Source organism: Neophocaena asiaeorientalis, unplaced genomic scaffold (assembly GCF_003031525.2).
Source record: "Neophocaena asiaeorientalis asiaeorientalis breed wild unplaced genomic scaffold, Neophocaena_asiaeorientalis_V1.1 scaffold68, whole genome shotgun sequence".
Taxonomy (NCBI): domain Eukaryota; kingdom Metazoa; phylum Chordata; class Mammalia; order Artiodactyla; family Phocoenidae; genus Neophocaena; species Neophocaena asiaeorientalis.
Genome location: NW_020173384.1, coordinates 241,168 through 262,356, shown reverse-complemented (window position 1 = coordinate 262,356; position 21,189 = coordinate 241,168). Strand labels below are relative to the sequence as shown.

The 21,189-nt window shown below is 38.5% G+C and overlaps 1 protein-coding gene across 12 annotated transcripts in view; it reads left to right on the top strand.

Moving 5' to 3' along the window:
- The window catches only part of COA1 (cytochrome c oxidase assembly factor 1), a 141,560-nt gene that overhangs the window by 93,632 nt on the left and 26,739 nt on the right, over positions 1 to 21,189 (top strand). For all 12 annotated transcript variants that reach the window (XR_003003461.1, XR_003003460.1, XM_024746591.1 and 9 more), the window contains exon 2: positions 3,301 to 3,351. Coding sequence is in view for 2 of the 12 variants with exons in the window: in XM_024746591.1 (XP_024602359.1) it covers positions 3,301 to 3,351 (51 nt within the window). In the remaining 10 variants the exon portion in view is untranslated. The remainder of the gene's footprint in view (positions 1 to 3,300; positions 3,352 to 21,189) is intronic.

The following is a 21,189-nucleotide window of genomic DNA, read 5'->3' as shown; positions in this document are numbered from 1 at the left end:
CCCCCCCCCCCCCCCTTTTTTGTGTCTTTGTGCTTCTTAGTGGCACTAAGTTTCCCAGCCACTCTATACTGAGCCAGTCCAACCTGCAGTACTGTTGATGCTTTCTTGGCAGCCTTGTCCACACCTCTTCCTGAAGATCTACAGAATCACAGACTTGGAATCACAATGGCTACCTGTATTTCCCCGAATCTGTGCTGTTTCCCCTCTTTAAACAGCGTTGCTTTATTCATGGAAATCAGTAGAGATGTCCCTATGGAAAGCTGCTGGCAGCGCTGTGGTAGGCAGAGTAATGTGGCCGCCATCCCCCCACCCCTGCCAGTATGTTCACATTCAGACCTTGGAACCTCTGAATATGGTAGGTTACGTGGTAAAGGGGAGTTAAGATTGCTATTCACCTGACCTTAAGATATGGAGATTATCCTGGATTAATTTGGTGATCCCACTGTAATCATGGGTCCCTAAAAGTAGAAGAGGGAATTGGAAGAGAGAACCAGAGATGGCAGTGTGAGAAGGGCTAGGCCTGCTGTTGCTAGCTTTGAAGTTGGAGGGAGGGGCCACAGTCAAGGAAGGAGGATGACCTCTACAAGATGGAAAGGCAAAGAAACAAATTCTTCCATATAGCCCCCCAAAAAGATGTATCCTACTGACACCTTGATCTTAGCCCAGTGAGATCCGCGTTAGACTTCTGATTAACAGAACTGTAAGATAATAAATTTGTGTTATTTTAGGCCACTAAGTTTGTGGCAATTTGTTACAATAGCCATAGAAAATGAATGCAAGCATCTATACCACTCCTCAGAAAAAGTCACCCACTTGGCTTTCCCGCTTCCCTCATCACCTGATTATTTCATTGGCTGCCTTGATTTCCCTTATGAATCCTGGCTCCATGTTTGTCACCTAGATCCTTGGGTAAAACAACCCACTGTAAGACTGTCTACTCTCACTCAGCTGTGACTATCCTTAAGACACACCTCCTCAGTATTTGCTCATTGGCTTTAAAAACCACAATCCATGTTAAGAGGCTATGTAAAATTTTGAAACTATTCTGTTGTTGTCTGCTACTTTCCAGGAATTCAAGCTCAGGCTGATCCAGTAGTGCTAACCGCCCTGCCCTAACTCTTAAGAAATTTTTTTTTGTCACTTCGTAATGCTTATCAGGGAAATTACCTGTATGGCAAAAAATGCAGTTGCTCATACCTTCCTATTTATGAAAGAGACTGAGTGAAATGTATGTCTTGCTTCTTTCTACTTCACAGAGGAGGAAAATGCTGGGCCATTGCCTGGTTACCTATTTTATTGGGCTGACTTGCTCAGCGGGCTGACGTGCATGTTTGATAGCCCTACTTGCCAGGATGTAGCCAACATGTCTGTTAGCTCCTGCAAATGATGTAATCCTTGACTGGGTACAGCACCAAGTTTTTCCACATTGCACAATGACTGTTGTAGAGTTAATTGGTATCGGGGGCTTGATTTTGCAGAAGCCTCAGGGGGTCAGTGTGATATGAATTAGGACAGCTGACTCCCCCAGCCTTTTCAAATTAATGTTATTCTCCATGTGGCTGGGAGGCTTGAATTCACCCAAAGTGTCTGTCTTCTCAGCACATTCTGTTAGGGCTGCCAGAAAGGCAGAATCCGTAATTCTGACTTTCTGCATTTGTTCACTCCCTGGCAGCGAAATTTTTTATTGACGCAAAATTTCTTGACCCACTGTGAAGTGAGGACCTTTCTGGGCCCTCCTTCCTGCACTATCCAGTAATTTCCCAGGTATAGGGAAGAGGCTATTTTATATTTTTGTAGACCTTAGGAACATTAGTGTCATTGACCAACTAATTCTTGCAGATGGTATATCATTGAGTCTTGCTTTTTTTCTTTTATCCATTATGATAATCTCTGCCTTTTAAGCATAGCGTTTAGACAGTTTACATTTATTTTCAATATGATCAAGTTTAAATCTGCCGTCTTGCTCTCTGTTTTCTACGTGTCTCATCCTTGTTCCTCTTTCTTCATGTTTTCCTACTTTCTTTTGGATTAATAGAGTATTTTTTTGTGATTCCCTTTTTATCTCCATTATTGGCTGATAGCTATACCTTTTGTTTTATTATTTTTAGTAGTTACTCTAGGGTTTATGTATCTAACTTTATTACTTTACCTTTAAGTAATATACCATTTCACACAAGAATCTTCCATTCTGCACTGTCATCTCGTGCTATTTTTATCATATATTTTATTTCTGCATGTTATAAACCCACATACTTTATTATTATCAAGTTTGCTTTAAACAGCCAATTTTTTCCAGCCTTATAATTGACAGAACTGTCATATTTAAAGTGTACAACATGATGATTCGATATTTGTATAGATTGTGAAAGTATTTCCACAATCAAGTTGACACAACCATTACCTCACTTTTTGTGTGTGTGTGACAACCCTTAAGATCGACTCTTTTAGCAAATTTCAGTTATATAATACCAGAATATAGTCACCATACTGTACATTGTGCTGTGTTTGCTGTAGTCATGCTGTACATAGATCCTCAGGATTTATTCATCTAACAGCTAAACATTTGTACCCTTTGACCAACCTCTCCCCATTTCCCCATCCCACCCCAGCCCCTGGCAACCACCCTTCTACTCGGTTTCTGTGCGTTCAACTTCCTTTTAAGATTCTCCATATTGGTGAGATCAGGCAGTATATTTGTTTCTCTGTCTGGCTTATCTCACTTAGCATAATGTCCTCCAGGTTTGTCCACGTTGTTGGAAATGCTAGGATTTCCTTGTTTTTTTATGGCTCAATAACATTCCATTGTATTTACATCTCTTTAAACACAGTTTTATTTACATAGTTTAACACATCCCTTCACTGGAAGTGTGGGGCAGGGGGGATTCACATGGGGAGCCTGCCACTGGGTGGGAGTATGTGTGAGTGAGGTGCATAGATGGGGAAGTGCAGGGGAGGTATCCCCAGCAACTCAGGGGTGGGCTTCCTGATGCTGTCCTCGAAATGGTTAGTAGGATCCATGTCCCTTTGACACATTCCCGGCTCTGGCAGCTGTTCTCTCAGCCCCTCCCTGACCGTCGTCGTTCAGCTCACCTCAGTGCCCCGGATGGGGCAGGAAAGAAGTGGGCCCCTTTGGCAGCACCTTGTACAGCTGGGGGAGCTGGGCATGCACTCACATGCTCTCACTTTCCCTGGTGGGAGAAATTGTTGGCGAGAGGCACTGAGCCGCACCACCTTGGGGAGGGGGTAGTATGTTCCTTTACCTTCTTCACTGCATCTAATCTGCTGTTTTTGCTCCCGTAGTGTGCTGGGACTCCTCTGCTGGACTCTACAGTTGCACAAAAGCACTCCTCGGTAGGTGATCGTCTTAATCATTGGTCTTTGGGGAAAAGACAGTAGAAAACTCCTATTCTGCCATCTTGCTGATGTCACTTCAATTAACCTTTAAAAAGATTAAAAATGAGACAAAAATGTCCTTAACAATTAGCCATCATGTATTTTACATTGTAGGCCTCTATTACTTTTTGTAGTTCCAAATTTCCATTTGATATTTTCCTTCTGCTGGAAGAACTTTAATATTTCTAGTGACATAAGTCAGAGAAAGACAAATACTGTATGATATCACTTATACGAAGAATCTAGAAAAGCCAAACTCATAAAAACAGTGAAATGGTGGTTACCAGAGGATGGAAGGTAGGGGTGATAGGACAGATGTTGTTTAAGGGGACAAACTTGCACCAAGTAGTAAATAAGTCCTATAGAATTAATGCACAGTACAGAGAATATAGATAATATTGTTCCTTATAATCATCAGACTTGCTAAGAGACAACTTAATTATTCCAACCACTAAAAAGAAATGATAACTATGTAATGTGATGGAGGTGCTGATTATTGCTACAAAGGCAGTCGTATTCCAAATATGAATATTAAATCAACATGTTGTACACCTTAAATTTACACAATGTTATATGTCAAATATATTTCAATTAAAAAAATTTCTCATAGTGCAAGTCTGCTTTCAGTGAATTCTGTCAGCTTTTATTTGTCTGTAAAAGTATTTATTTTGCCTTCATTTGTGGAAAATATTTGTGTTGAGTATAGAATTCTGTTGATAATATTTTGATTCTGCCCGCGGAGAAGTGTTTTTTGAGGTACAGATGATTTCCTGCTCTGTGAAGACCCTCATCTCTAACCACTGAACCCCAGCAAGATTCTCCACAATCACACAGACACCAGATTGCAGTCAGTCTCTCTGTCTTTCCCTAGGGACCTTAATACGTTTGCATGGAAGAGCAGAGTTCCTCCTTTGCCAGGGTGGCTTGTATGAGCCTGAAGGAGAAGTGATGGTGCCTCCCACTCACATGTCTCTTCCCACGCTTTTCTTTAGTTTCTGTGACCAAATGGAATAGCTGATTTCCACCGGGCTCAGGGAGATCAGTTAGGATATTATAGTTCAGGCAGAGATGATGATAAGGTGAATTACAACCATGCTGATTAGGGTTGACTTAGCTAAATAACGGTGGTGAGCTGAGAGGACTGGATGTGGGGAGTAAGAGAGAAGAATCCTGGAGACTGTGACCGTGCTCATTCTGGCAAACATTTCCTTCTTCCTTTGTATAACAGAACCCTAATTTTCAGTTGGATATATTGTTGCCCAATGAAAAGATTGCATTTTCAAGTCTTTTTGTAGCTAGATGTGACTATCACTTAAATTCAGCCTAGTGAGATGAAAATGGAAGTGCTGTGTGGAACTTCTAGAAGGTGTTATTGAAAGGATTGAGCCCTCCTTCCCCTCTTTCCTACTGGCTGTTATGGGCATGCGATAGCAGGCGCTCAAGCAGCCATCTTGCACCTTGAAGGGGAGGGCACATGCTGAGAACGGCACGTCATCAAGAGGGAAAGGGCCCGGCACTGTGAACTAGAATACACTGGCCTGACTACATCTGGGCGTCTTTTTTTGTGAGAATACAATTACTTTTTGTCTTGTGTAAGCTGATGGCTTTGTCTGATTGTTTGTTTTTGCTCACGTTGTATGTGGTTGAACTTAATCCTGACTAATGAAAGCAGGGTGACAGAAGAGGCCCAGGTTTCGATCCTGGATGACTGAACAAGGAGTGATGCATTTGGTAGAGAACAAACAGGTTAGGGACTTCTGAAGGTAGACAGTCCTATAAAACAATTAGGCACTAACATGAATAAATCTCTGTGATTAAATTATTTTTTAAAACATGAAAACAGTCAAGCTGTGTTTGAATCTTTTTTTTCTTTTGCTTTTTTAGACATGAACATTGATCTCATAAGTTAATCATGTTAGGAATTTGATGACTTAGTCTTACATCATAGTGGAGTTCTGAAGTATTAAGGCTCCTTCTGCCTCATGTTCCTGTTAATGGAGGTGCAGGTCTTAATCACATTCTTGAATTAGAAAGAGACTTTTAGGTATCCTCAAAAGATTAATTGAAGTAAAACGTGGGAGAATGAACGATCTGTTGGAACTATTTATGAAGTGCTATTTTTCTCTTTGGATTAGGTCTTTACCCTCAGTCACTAACTGTTAAAGAACCTTTATCACATGTTTGACATTTCATGTCAAAATTGTTGTTGAGTACACCTAGGGAAAATTAAATTCAATTTACATTTTTGGCTTTTGTCACAAAACTTTAAAATGACAGTAATTTGGGAGTGTAGATTTCACTTTGCTTTTTTATCCTTCAAGCTGTTCACAGAATTTTTAGGATGCAAGTATAGTTTTAATCTATTTTCTCCCTCTGACTTTTCTCCCTCAGGACAAAGATGATGGATTTGTGGTAGTAGTTTTAAGCTTGAAGCCATCAGGGAAGCATTTAAAATGTCTTTAGGCAAGCTTATCTTCCCTGTCTTCTTGTCTGGTAGGTAGTGTTGAAAGCTGAGTGTCTCTTTGCCTTTCTAAAAGTATGTCTTCTCTATGTGCTGGCAAACAAGTTGGAATTTAAATGACCTGTGGAATCCTTCAAGGCAATGACTGTATGTGGGAAAAGGAAACTTTCAGGCAGATTCTGAGCTAGAACTGATGTAATGCATCCCAGAGAAGCAGTGGTTGGAACTCAGGTAGCTTTGAGCAGGTAACATAATAGCAGAGGATACTTACCAGAAACAAGCAGGTATAAAAGAAGAAAAGAAATGGAAACAGTAAGACCATTGATAACAAAATACAGTAGGGAGTAGGATTTAGGGCCTCTCTGGAAATCTTTAGAGGCCAAAGGCTCTAAAAGCCGAGACTGCTTCATTTTCTTTTGATCTAACAGTCATTACAAAATAATAACAATGTTCAGGTCAGTATCAACATTGAAACTCACCTATATTATATCAATTTTTTTTTATATACCTGTTTTATAGCATAGGGCAGTGTCATACAAAAGGCTGCCTTCTCCCAAAGTGTGCATTTCACTGAAAACAAAGGCAGGCATACTTGGAACTGAATTGACAGCTTTGTGGCCGTAAAGATTATAGCATTTTTCAGGTAGTGAATTCATGAATAATCAATGAACCAGCAAACGACAAAAGTGACATATGGCGGCCTGGTGTGGATTAAGTGTGATTGTCACATTCCCCTCCCCACCTTTTGCCCTTCTCTAATTTATTGAAAGAAACAAAGCCAGCCTCATGTAGCCAGAACACAGTACCTCTGGAAAAATCCATGTAGACAAAGTGTTAACGGGAGTTTATTCATTAAATGTCTCCTCTGCTGTTTGGTTGTTTTAATAGTCCAGCTCAAGTTGTCTGTGTCAATTGAAATTTTATTCAAAATGAAAATTTGACTTGACTTTAAAGTTAAACTGGTAAAGCAGTTTTTTTTTTTTTTAATTACTGCTACACCAGTATTTCCAAATAAGTAACACTTAACCAGTTATGCTAATTTTGCCAGAATGTTTCTCTCTGAATAAACCAGGAGTGCATTGTAGCTGACTGTGTTTTCATGCCTTCACCTAGGGTGTAAACCAAAAGAGAGGGAAGGCATTCTTGGTTTTTCCCTTTGTATCAACCAACACTTTATTGAAGACAATGATTTTATTATTTTTAACAAAAAAAACCCCACCAGATTTAATGAAATTCCTTGGTAACACCAAGGTTTTTCAGACTAGTATTCTGAGGGACTGTTAATGGGGAGGTATTTGTTCACAGCCCAAATAATAACTGTACCACTTTAAAACATCATTCTTCCTCTGCGGCTAATGAAGGGTGGGTTTTTAGTCCAGTGAGTCAGTTTGTACCTTTTGTTTGCCTGGCTTTGTGCCAGGGATCTGATCCTGAAAGATTTAACGTTGGAGAGTCTCTAAATAGCCTGATTCTCTAGTCTCTCAATTGTGCTTTAGTTTATCCAGAACCCTTGAAATTGGCAGTGGAATCAGTGGTATGCTTTGATTATATCACATGTATATGAAATAAAGTGATATAAAAAATTACTTGTTTTGAATGGCTCCTCCAACTCCTCTACTCCCTAAAAAAGGTTCTGGAAACTTGCTCTTAGACTTATAGATTCCCATCCGAATTTGAACTATTTGTTGATTTATTTGTAAATAATGTGGATCTTGTGGCAGTATTAAATGCGACCTCAGAAATCAAGGTCTGATTTGGGTTAAGTCTGTAATATTTGACATCAGATGACCAGATGACGGCGCACAGACCAAAAGTCAAGTCTACGAGAGGAGGATATCCATGGGACATTGCTTGCCATCTTTCAGAAACACTTAAATTGAATTTTATGATGGAATTGGCCACCCCTGGGAACTATCATGGTGGAGAGATTATAAGAGGCTCTTCTGTTTTCTTGGTGGTGTAGAGAATCCTCTGTTTCCACTGATGGCTTCCCGAGGGGGGGAAGAGCGTGAAGGGAATATAGCCTAAAAAAGCCTCTTCAGAACTCACCCTCCCCTTGGTCCCTTTGCCCATTCCAGATTCCAAAACTTTTGGACTAGGTCAAGAGCTTGGTTGTTAAGCACTATATAGAGTGCCACTTCTTGAGCTCGCAGTTGGGTATGGTAGTTAAGAACATGCACTGTGGGGGCTTCCCTGGTGGCGCAGTGGTTGAGAGTCCGCCTGCCGGTGCAGGGGACGCGGGTTCGTGCCGCGGTCTGGGAGGATCCCGCGTGCCGCGGAGCAGCTGGGCCTGTGGGCCATGGCCGCTGAGCCTGCGCGTCCGGAGCCTGTGCTCCGCAACGGGAGAGGCCACAACACTGAGAGGCCCGCGTACCGCAAAAAAAAAAAAGGACATGCACTGTGAATCTTCCAGCCCCCTGCTCTTTATAGGCTGTGACCTTGACACTCCTCTGTTGAGAGGAGGGGTCTCTATCCTCTCCTCTTGAATCTGCACAGGCTTGTGATTTGCCTATGTCTAGTGGAATGTGGCATAAGTGCTGAACGATGTCTGAGGCTAGGTTGGAAAAGGCAGTTTAGCCGCCACCTTGTTTTCGGGGGCACTTGCACTTGGATCTCTGTGCTGCCATGCAAGATGTCCTGCTATGCGGAAGCTTCCATGCTGTGAAGAAAGCCCAGGACACGAGAGAGGCCATATGTAGGTGCTCTAGTTGACAGCTCCAGCTGAGATTCTAGGTGACAGTAGCATCAACAGTCATACACACAAGTGAACATTTTCCCAGATGACTCCCACCCCCAGCCATTGAGACATCCCTAGTTGTTGAGTCTTCTTAGTTGTAGCCTCAGACATTGTACGTTACCTTTGTGCCCTGTCCGAATTCTCGACCTACAGATTTCATGTATGATAAAATCATTTTCCAAGCCACTACATTTGGTGTAATTTGTGATGCAGCAGTAGTAACTGGAATGAAAAGCTGGGCAAATTATTTGACTTTTGTGTCCCTTTTGTTTCCTATCTTTAAACTGCTGATGGTAATAATAGCATTCCTTCAGAGAAATGAGTTAATTATGTAAAGCATTTAGTAAAGTACCTGGCACACAGTAAGGGTTCATTAAATGTTAGCTATTAATTAAGGGAAATCCATTAGACACTAAGTGTTTGGGGGGGGCATTGTCAAATAAGAAATAGTGAGCTCAGCTTGACTTCATTAATGAAATGTTCATTGTGATATGTAAAAAGGAAAAAGAATGAAGCTTTTCCCGAATTTGAATTTTTTTCCATATTTGAGGGGATGAGGTTCTGGTAATTGTTCTCAAGAATATCAGCAGGGATGGTCAGGACATGTCGTCAAAATAAGCCTAGCTTTCCTTACTTGCTTATTTAGAGCTATCATCTGTGAATTAGATTAAGTGCTGTTTATATCATTGCCTTTGAGCACCTTCTGGAATAACATTCTGTGTGTTTACTGGGTAGAGTGATTAGAGTAGAACTTTAAAAAATCATCCTAAAATGACTATTTTCAGACTTTTAAGTGATATGGAGAAGAAATCAGTGTCTACATCACCACGTATAAAATCATTGTCATAGGTCTTTAAAAATGTATACGGTCATGGTAAGTCTTGATCTTCATCTTCCTGTTGTGAAAGAATTCTAGTTATTTCACTCTTTCTGTGTTAGTTAATACCTGTCACCATATTTTGGTTGACTGTATGTTCAAACACAGAGATTAAAATATCAGTCTTTTTGTTTTAGAAAATGTACCTCTTCAAAAATGTTGACTTTAGGCTAGCTATGTGTGATATGCTTTCTTCCAGCTCCCGTTAAGCTACACACATAGTCCCATAACAGCACCAAAGAGTTAAGTAGCAATCAACTGTTTCTTAGTTTTAGAGGCATTTCCACTAACTACTTACTACATTGAGGTTGGAGTAGACTGAGAAAGCCTTAGTGGTGTATTTATGCTTTGACTTCTAACACAGGAGAATAAAATGAGATGAGGAGGAGAAGTTAGAAAGAGGCTTTGGTCTATTCCCATTGTTCACTCATACTTCCAAGATGAAGGTTACCATGAATGACTGTTGGAAGCCTGTTTCCTTCATGTTCTGTATTTCATGACATATTACAAGCCAGTTAACTTGACTAGAGATTCCTCTATCTCCCCCCACTCTCAACTCCTCCAGACTACCTTCAGCACCATTCTTTGTGTATCCATTCATAGACTAACATTTCCAATATGTAGTATGGAAGAGAATGAAAGGAAACTTAGGACATTGTTTTCCAGGGATGCGATACAGCTGTAGAAGTGGTGTTAAGAGGAAACCTGCAAGAGTTGTGCTCTTAGGGTTTCAGATTAGCATTTATTTTTTCTGTTAAAAGACAGACTGCAGCATGTTCCTGATGTTATAGTAACAAAATTCTCCTCATAATATGAGAGAATCATAGAAGATCCTAGATCAGTCCAGCATAGGTGTACTGTCTGCCGAGTATTATAAATGGAGCCATGGCCTGTGTGCATCAGCCTGTACACACAAAACCTGACCAAATTCAAGATGTGAGCAAAAGCTCACCATCCAATGGATAGTGGTGGGAATCAAGGGTGATCTGTATACTCTGCCATTTAAAAATTGTACATTTTCTTTTTGCAAAGATAATAATCTTTATGGAAATTATGAAAGAAATCTGTAGCATAAAAGAAGGGAACCATTACCCAAAGATGATGAGGGAAGGCTTAAGAATCATTCTGTATGATTTATTATGGTATACAGAAGGTATTTGTGGAAATGTAAGATTTTATTCTTAGCAAGAGAGCAAAAAATATGACCTCTATGAAATCAAAACAAAAAGTCATAAGAAAAAATCAGAATGAGATTTTAAGAGGAGCTGAAATGATTTTAAGAGGAGCTAAAAATAAACAAAAAACCTGAAAATGCAATAGCGGGATAAAAATCTGCAATGGCAATTGTAAAGAGCAGAGCTGATCCTGTGGAAAATGGAATCAATCCTATATTGAGTATTTGAGATTGTCCAGAATAAGGAGAAAATGATGGCAGGGAAGTGAAATGACGAGGGTAAAGACGACAGATATTGAGGACAGAGAGAGGAGAATAAGGTATTTCTAAGGGAGAGATCAGAATAAATGTAACAAAAGCGAAAAATAGAAGTAGAAGAAAACTTTCTTGAGGTAACAAGGTTCTGAATCTGCAGGTCCAAAGTGTAGGCTTCATTGTGTTCTGGGTAAAATTAATGAAAATAAATCCCCACCTGCCTGAATTCTGGTAACACAATTTTTAAAGGAAAGAATTCATAGATTAAAAAATAAATAGGTTACTCTAATGGTACAGTGGTCAGTCTTACTTCACTGCAGATTTCTTTTTATTTATCCTGTAATGGATTCATTGGGCTTCTTAAAGCTATGGTTTGGTGATTTCATTAGTTCTGGAAAAATCTTAGCCATTTTCTCACTTGCCATTCTCTTCAATTTCTTTTGAAACTCCAATTAAATATATATTGGACTTTCTCATGTATTCTTCACATTTCTTACCCTCTGTCATGCATTCATCATCTTTTTGTCTCTCTGTCCTGAATTCTGTATGGTTGCTTCCAGTGATGTGCTGTTAAACTGGTTCTCCAGGGGGAAAAAAAGCCCTGATTTGTAGCAGTTGTTGATTTCCATAGTGTAAATATTCGCAAGGGCAGTTTCAGGCAACCAGCATGACTTCACTGAGGCAGAGTTAGGAGGAGCTGCACGTAACTGGCTTTCACAGGCTGGTTCAGGCCAGCTCTAGCATACCTCTAGGCTTTTCTCCTGTCTTCCCATTTACTAAATATCTTTTAAGTTGCATCTAATCTGCTTTTAAACCTCTCTATTCAGTTCTTAATTGGGGTTATTTTATTTTTAATTCTTGACTTTCTATTTTTTTTCTATTTTCAAACTGTGTCACTGTGTATAGTTTTCACTTCTCTGCTAAAAACTCCAACTTGTCTTTTGTTTATCCTATCACAGAAAACACAATTATTTTTTTTGTCTGCATCTGATATTTCCAATTTCTCAAGTTGTCTCCTGACCACTTTTTCCTGTCTGTTGTTTCTGCTTATTCTTATTCCTGTTTAGTTTCCTGTGTATTCCATTATCCTCGACTGGGCCCTCGATACTACATTTGAAAAATTATTTAAGACTATTTTTAGGCCCACAGTGTGGGTACTTAGAAAATTTGCATTTGCTTCTGACAGACACTTTGGGAGTATTCTAATCCGGGATGGGTTATAAACCAAGTTTAAAGTTTGAGAAAAGCAGTTTGATCCTAGTTTGATCCTAGGTTATAATCTGCTTCAGATTTCAGATTCTTATTTAAGGATGTAGCCCTTTGGGATTCCAGCTTATTGTGGGGAGGGTCTTAGGTGAGATGGCCCTCAGTTTTATTTCTGTATCTGCCCCCCTGAGAATCAATCAAAACAAAGGTTCTAATTTTCCAAGATCAGCAAGGACCCTTTAGAGGAAATGTGGCTTCAGAATTTGTTTTCCATGCTGACTTTTCATTCCCATTTCACTTTTTAAAAAATTGTGGTAAAATATACGTAACATAAAATTTACCATTTTAACTATTTTTAAGTGTGTAGTTCAGTGGCATTAAGTATATTCACATTGTTGTGCAAACACCACCACTATCCATCTCCAGAACCTTTTCATCATCCCAAACTGAAACCGTACCCATTAAACAGTATCCTCCTTACCCCACTCACCCCAGCCCTTGGTAACTGCTGTTCTACATTGTGTGAATTTGACTATTCTAGGTACCTCATATTAGTAGAATCATGTAATAATTGTCTTTTCATGTCTGGCTTATTTCACTTAGCATAATGTCTTCAAGGTTCATGTTATAACATGTATCAGAATTTCACTCCTTTTTAAGGCTGAATAATATTCCATTGTGTGTGTGTGTGTGTGTGTGTGTGTGTGTGTGTATACACACACCACATTTTGATTAGCAGTTCATCCATTTATTGGAAACTTTAGTTGTTTCCACTTTTGGCTGTTGTTTATTATGCTGCTCTGAACATGGGTGTACAAATATCTGAGTCCTTGCTTTCATTTCTTTTGGGTATATACCCAGGAGTGGAATTGCTGGATCATATAGTAGTTCTTTTTTTAATTTTTTGAGGAATCAATAATACCATTTTCCACAGCAGCTGCCCCATTTTACATTTCCACCAGCAATCACAAGGGTTCCAGTTTCTCCACATCTTTTTTTTTTTTAATAACCATTTTAATGGGTGTGAAGTGGTATCTCATTGGGATTTTGATTTGCATTTCCCCAGTGATTAGTGATGTTGAGCATCCTTTCATGTGCTTATTGACTGGTTGTATATCTTCTCTGGAGAAATAAATGTCTATTCAAGTCCTTAGCCCATTTTTGAATTTGCCCAGTTTTTGTTTAGTATTAGGACTTATTTGTTTCAAGATATGAATTCCTTATCAGATATATGATTTGTAAATATTTTCTCCAATGCCTGTTTTTTTTTTTTTTTGCGGTACGTGGGCCTCTCACTGTTGTGGCCTCTCCCGCTGCAGAGCACAGGCTCCGGACGTGCAGGCTCAGCGGCCACAGCTCATGGGCCCAGCTGCTCCGCGACACGTGGGATCATCCCGGACCGGGGCATGAACCTGTGTCCCCTGCATTGGCAGGCGGACTCTCAGCCACTGCACCACTAGGGAAGCCCCCGTAGGTTACCTTTTTATTCTGTTGATAGTATCCTTTTATGCACAAAAGTTTAGAATTTTGATGTAGTCCAATTTATCTTTTTTTTTCTTTTGTTGCCTGTGTTTTTAGTGTCATATCCAAGAAATCATTGCCAAATTCAGTGTCATGGAGCTTTCTCCCTATGTTTTTGAAGAGTTTTAAGTGTTAGCTCTTGCATTTAGGTCTTTGATCCATTGTGAGTTAGTTTTTGTATATGGTGTAAGGTAAATGTCCACCTTCATTTTTTTTTCTTTGCATGTAAATATTTAGTTTTCCCAGCACCATTTGTTGAAATCCCCTCTTAGTTTTGACTTGATAAATTCTTACTGTCTTCTTATTTTTCAGTACTTTTATTACTTCTTATTTTTCAGTACTTTCGAAAGATGTTTTTCAGTGCCTTTGAAAGATGAAAACATATTTCACCATTGTATTGGAAATAGGAAAATTCATTAATGTTTTAGATCAATTTGAATGAGAATACAAGTGATACCCTAAACCCTATAAAACATGTGGAGGGATATAGCCCCCTATCCTTAGCTTTTAAATACTGTTTGGTTGCAATTTTGCACTTTTCATGGGAAAAAGGTACAGCTTATCAGCATATGTATTTTTTAATAACCAAATAATTCATTAGTCTAAATCTCATCTTCTTAGGTTATAAAACTTACTTAGAATTGAATTACTAGTGAGAGAAACAAAGATGTAATTTTCTGCCAAGAATATGGGAATCATGAAAGCATTCCCATCTCCTTTTAGTGGTTATACGTTTTTCCCCCAATCACAAGTAAGGATTAGAGCCTATATTTTAATATGTCACCTATTTAATCATGTTTAATTGGGTGGATGGAGAGGCAACCTCCCTATTTAAAAAATTTTAGTAACATAGTAAATGTTAATCATACTTCTTCAGATGATACACTGCTAATATTTCATTTCATTTCTTTTAGACATTTCTTCTTTGTTCATGAATAGGCAAGTACAGGATTTCCAAAAGGGAGAGCTAGAAGCAGTCAGTATTCATAGGTAGTAATTTTCAGAGATCTGTTGAGGGGCTCTTAATATTAAAGGAATCAGCAAAGCAGTGCATTAATGATTTTAGTTGGATGTTTATTAACATTTGGCTTTGTTTAAATTCATTATAGGATTCTTTGATAAGATTTTTCATGTAAATCTTCTTGAACTATGTAACAATAGCACTTTTTTCTCAAAGTATAACCTGACTTTCTCTGTAATTATTTTACTTTTACAATGCGAATTAGGATGGATTTACACTTAATCTTACAGTAGTTTTCTACTTGCCTCCTTGAGCAGGGGAGAAAGAGATGGTGTTACAATATAGTGAATGTACTTACTTATTCTGTAGCCTGGCAGGGTATTTGTGCTTGTAGATGTCATGTATTATGTGTGTTGGGGAAGAAATAAAACATGAAGGGCTATTCTTGTATAGAGGGTATCTATGAAAAATGCAGAGTGTAGTATTGGTTGAAAAATAAACTTGGCTAATGACCTTTAACTTTTAAAGTTACCTTCAACCAAGACATTTTATCAGTTTATCAACAGTTTTGACGTACCTAACACTTGTGCCATGGTTCAGCTATGCAGAGAGCACAGTCTGGGCTGGAATGAGAGTGGTCACGGGAAGTCTGCTCTTACAAGTCCTGAAGATAAGCCCTGATACTGAGTTGGGCATATTTATTCCCTCAGTGACTAGCTCAATAAAGCCTATTCATTAAGGAAATCTTGTCGTTGACTCAGGTCCACTTGTCACAAATCATACTCTCCAATTTTAGGATTACATCAGGCTGAAATCATGGACAAAGCATGTTGCTAGGTTCATTCTTTCATAACACAAGGAGTGGCTTATTATCAGATTGCCCACAGCAGTTTGATTGTCAGCAGTTTTACATGTTTAGGGTGATTACTCCAACACTTCCTTAAAGTTATTGAGATTTATAAAGGCCTTTAACTTTTGGAACAAGAAAGAAATAGTCTTTGATGTATATTAAATGCTGCCCACTTGCCACACATTGTATTATATTGAATCCAACACAGGTAACATACAGTTTCTCCTTGCAGATAAACAGAGTCTTCTTAGGAAGGTGCAATACATAAAAGAGAAGAAAAGTTCACTCTCTGTTTTTTTTTTTTTTTTTTTTTTTTTTTTTTTTTTTTTTTTTGCGGTACGCGGGCCTCTCACTGTTGTGGCCTCTCCCGTCGCGGAGCACAGGCTCCGGACACGCAGGCTCAGCGGCCATGGCTCACGGGCCCAGCCGCCCCGCAGCATGTGGGATCTTCCCAGACCGGGGCACGAACCCATGTCCCCTGCATCGGCAGGCGGACTCCTAACTACTGTGCCACCAGGGAAGCACGTGAGCTGAATTTTAAGAACAGTTTTGATTTTTATCAGAGACCCTCTTAGTCATTGAAGATTTCTAATCTATAAAACAGAAGTGGCAGAACTGTTTAGGTGGGGGAAGACGAAGACATTTAAAAATTCTATTTAAGAAGCCATTATTGATCCTCTTTTTTATTTCAGAAACTCTGACGGTCAGTCAGTCACAAAGATCTGATTATACCCCCAAGATACTCAAAGTATAGGAGGATAAGGGCAACTCAAAACTATTAACACATTGCTTTTATGGTATAAATCTCCATTATTCTTCATAACAGTACTGTTTGGGCTTTACAGCTGGGATAACAAAGGCCCAGGGAGATTAAACGAAGAATGGAGTGTGTATTTAGCCCCACTCCTGTGTTTCTGCAGTGTCTTCGTGAGATGCCAACTGAGTGAGAATTGGATGAGCTGTGTAGAGTAGCACAAGGGCCTGTGTGGGACCTTTAAAATATATCCTGTATTGATCTTAGAGTCACATTGCTAGGATAAAATGGCGAAGCAAAACCATTTAGTAATTTGATAAGACTGAAGATGTTAGATATTTACTTTTCTTTATTATCCAACAGATATTTGTTAAGTGCATAATACGTGTCAGACATTGTATTCATTGACTGTTCTATTTGGTTCTGCTGTCACTCTTAGTAATTTAAACATGCTTAATGCAGAAGATTTATAAGTACAGTTAAGCATGAAGATCCAGAAAAAAGTAATTTACTCTGCCTCTCATCTTCCAGAAGGAGTCATTGTGAACATTTTGGTTTATTTCCTTGTTATTTTTTATCCATAAAAAATAAGTCCTCTTTTATTGAGACCATGGAGCATATACATGATGGAATTCTATTATAATTTTATGTAAGTACTTTCCCTTCACAATAAAAATAGTTAATATTTCTTGAGTATTTACTATATTTTTGGCACAGAGCTAATATATAATTATTTTATATTTTAAAAATGTTTTCTATATTTAACAATATGTACTATTCAGTACATGCAAAAGAATCTATGTGTCACATATGTAAGTTACGGGTTTTTGTGAACTGATCACCCAGTGTAAGGACACATGAGAACCAACACTATTGAAGAATGGCAAAATACGCCACTTTGGCATAAGGATTATTGTGGGCTAAAGGCAATTGAAAAAAGGTGCAAGAAGGGTGCTCTGACTACCCCGCCCCTGCCCTGCCCCCACCCCGCCTCTGCCCCATTCTTCCTGAAAGCAGGAGATAAGCAAGTGTAATATGCTCTGCCTACCATACCAGGAGGAAGCACTCTTATCACTAGAGCCGGGAGTTGAGACTGAGTATTCTGTGCAAACAAACCTTGTAAAAATAACTCCTGTCTGTCTCTGGTCTTTTCCACAGTTGCCTCTACTTGTTCACCTAATATATAAGCACTTAGGTTTTGCCAGTTCTTTGGGTCTTCATTTTCTTGTGGACGCTTACGTGTACATGAAAAAATAAAACGTGTATGCTTTTCTCCTTTTAAACTGTCTGAAGTCAATTTAATTCTCAGGCCCAGCTGGAGACTCTAATAGGGTAGAGGTCAAATTTTACAAAACTCCACTACCATTCTACCCTCTAACCTCCCCATCAGAAATACTACTCTCTTCAATTTTGTTTATCATTTCTTTGCCTTTTTAAAATGTTTTAAAAATCACAAATTTATGTATCCCTAAGCAATATATAGTATAGTTTTGCTTATTTTTGAGGTTTTACAAAAAGTTATCATGTATTCTTGTTTTTTGTTTGTTTGTTTCTACATGTTGTTGCCTTTAATGGTAGGTCATTCATTTTTATTATTGTCTAATATTCCTTTCTGCTAATATATCATCATATGTTTATTTACTTGCCTTTCTGTGAGCATCCGAATTGTTTCCAGATTTTTGCTATTTTGAGCAGGGCTGCTATTATTGGGTTTTAGGATACGTGAATGCTGAATTTTACATGATATCCAAAATTGTGATTCAAAGTGGTTGTACCAGTTTACGTTCCATCAGCAGTATATGAGTGTTGCCAGTGATCTCCATCTTTGCTAACACTTTCCATTTTCCTGCTTCTTAATTTTTGCCATTCTGATGGATATACAGTGCAAGTCTGTGGTCTTAGTTTTACATTTCCCTGAAAACTAATGAGACTAAATACTTTTTCATATGTTTACTGCCATAAGTCTTCTGTGAAATGTCTGTTTATATTTCTTGCTCATTTTTTCTTTTGGGTTGTTTGTTCTTTTTTTATTGGTTTGTAGGATTTACTTATATGTTCTGGATACTTTTCTTGGGTGGTTAGGGTTTAAGAGTTACTTTCTCTGCGTTTAAACTTGTGTAAGTTTTGTTTGAATGTCTGTTTTCAGTTCCTTTGGGTACACACCTAGGAGTGTAGTTGCTGGGTCATATGGTAACTCTATGTTTAATATTTGGAGAAACTACCAAACTGTTTTCCACAGCAGCTTCACCTTTTTATATTTCCACTAGCAGTGTATAAGAGTTTCAGTTTCTCTACACCCTTACCAACATTTGTTATTATCTGTCTTGTTTTTTTTGAAGTGTATTTGACATACAGCATTCTGTAAACTTAAGGTGTACAACATACTGATTTGATACATTTATATATTAATAATATGAGTGCCATTGTAGCAATGTTTAACACCTTTGTCACATCACATAATTATCATTTCTTTAAGTTGGTGGATAATTAAGAGCTACTCTCTTAGCAAGTTTGATCAATATTGTCTATATTTACTATACTGTGCATTAGATATCTAGGGCTTATTTGCTACTGTTGCAAGTTTGTGCCCTTAAGCAAGGTAGTCTGTCCTATTCTGTAACCCCCAATCCCCTGGTAACCACCAGTTTACTCTCTGTTGCTTAGAGTTTGGCTTTTTTAGATTCCACATATAAGTGATGTCATACAGTATTTGTCTAATTTGTCTTTTTCTGTCTGGTTTATGTCACTTAGCATAATGTCCTCAAGGTCTGTCTATATTGTCACAAATGGCAGGGTGTCCTTTCTCGTGGCTGAATAATATTCCATTGTGTGTTTATGGTATATATACATATGTACATACATACCGTATCTTCTTTATCCATTCATCTGTTGACAAGCATTTAGGTTGTTTTCCTATCTTGGTTATAGTGAATAACACTTCAATAAACATGGGAGTGCATATATCTCGTCAGTAACCTGTTTTCATTTCTTTGGGTATATGCCCAGAAGTGGAGTTGCTGGATCTTATGGTAATTCTATTTTTAATTTTTTGAGGAAATTCCATATTGTTTTCTGCAGTGGCTAAACCAATTTACATTCTCACCAACAGTGTACAAGCGTTCCCTTTTCTTCCCATCCTCACCAACACTTGTTATCTCTTGTCTTCTTGATGATAGCAGTTTTAACAGGTGTGAGATGATAGCTCATTGTGGTTTTGATTTGCATTTCTCCGATTATTAGTAATGTTGAGCATCTTTTTATGTACCTGTTGGCCATTTGCATGTCTTCTTTGGAAAAACGTTTGGTTCCCCTGCCCATTTTTTTTTTTTTTTGTGGTACGCGGGCCTCTCACTGTTGTGGCCTCTCCTGTTGCGGAGCACAGGCTCCGGACGCGCAGGCTCAGCGGCCATGGCTCACGGGCCTAGCCGCTCCGCAGCATGTGGGATCTTCCCGGACCGGGGCATGAACCCGTGTCCCCTGCATCGGCAGGCGGACTCTCAACCACTGCATCACCAGGGAAGCCCCCCGCCTTGCCCATTTTTTAATTGGATTTAAAAAATTGAATTGTATGAGTTCTTTATATATTTTTGCTATTAACCCCTTATCTGAAATATGGCTTGCAAAAGGTTTCTCCCATTCTGTAGGTTGCTTTTTCATTTTGTTGATTGTTTCTTTTGCTGTGCAGAAGCTTTTAAGTGTGATGTAGTCCCACTTGCTGGTTTTGTTGTTTGTGCTTTTGGTATCATAATCTAAAAAATCATCAGCAAGACTCATGTTGAGGAGCTTCTTCCCTCTGTTTTCTTCTAGGAGTTTTGTGGTATCATGTCTTATGTTAAAGTCTTTGATCCATTTCGAGTTAGTTTTTTGTGAATGGTGTAAGATAGGGGTCCACTTTCCATTTTTTGTTCCGCATGTGTCTATCCAGTTTCCCAACACCATTTGTTGAAGAGACTATGCTTTCCCCATTGGGTGTATTGGCTCCCTTATTGAATATCAGTTGACTGTATTTGTGGGGGCTTAATTCTGGGCTCTATCCTGTTCCACTGGCCTATGTGTCTATTTTTATGCCAAACGATACTGTTTTAATTACTATTGATTAGCAGTACAGTTTGAAATCAGGAAGTGTGATACCTCTGTTTTTTTTCTTCTTTCTCAGGATTACTTTGGCTATTTGAGGTCTTTTGTGCTTCCCTACAAATTTTAGGATTGTTTGTTCTATTTCTGTGAAGAATGTCATTGGGATTTTGATAGGGATGTGTTGAATGTATAGATGGCTCTGGGTAGTATGGATATTTCACAATATTAAGTCTTCCTATTTATAAATATGGGATCCTTTTCCATTTATTTGTTTCTTCTTTGATTTATTTCAACAAGGTGTTGTAGTTTTGTTTCCTTGGTTAAACTTATCCCTAGGTACTTTATTATTTGTGATGGTATTGTGAATAGAATAATTTTCTTTATTTCTTTTCAGATGTTTGATTTTTCATAATTACAGTTGATTCTATGTGTTGATTTTTATACCCTTCAATTTTACTGAATTTGTTGATTAGTTCCAGCAGTTTTAGACTTGAGTCTTTGGGATTTTCTACATAAAAAAATTATATCATCTGCAAATAATGACAATTTTACTTCTCCAATTCTGATTTGGATGCCTTGTATTTCTTTTTCTTGCCTAATTGCTCTGGCTAGGTCTCTCAGTACCATGTGGAATAGGACTGGTAATAGCTGGCATCCTTGTCTTATTCCTGATATTAGAGGAAACGCTTTCAGGTTTTCTCTGTTGAGTATGATGTTAGCTGTGGCTCTGTTACGTATGGCCTTTATTATGTTGAAGTTATGTTCCTTCTACACCCAATCTGCTGAGGGTGTTTATCATGAAAGGGTGTCATGTTTTGTCAAATGCTTTTTCTGCATCTGTCGAGATGATCCTATGATTATCTATTAATGTGATGTATTACATTTATTGATTTGTGAATGGTGAACCATCCTTGCATCCCAGG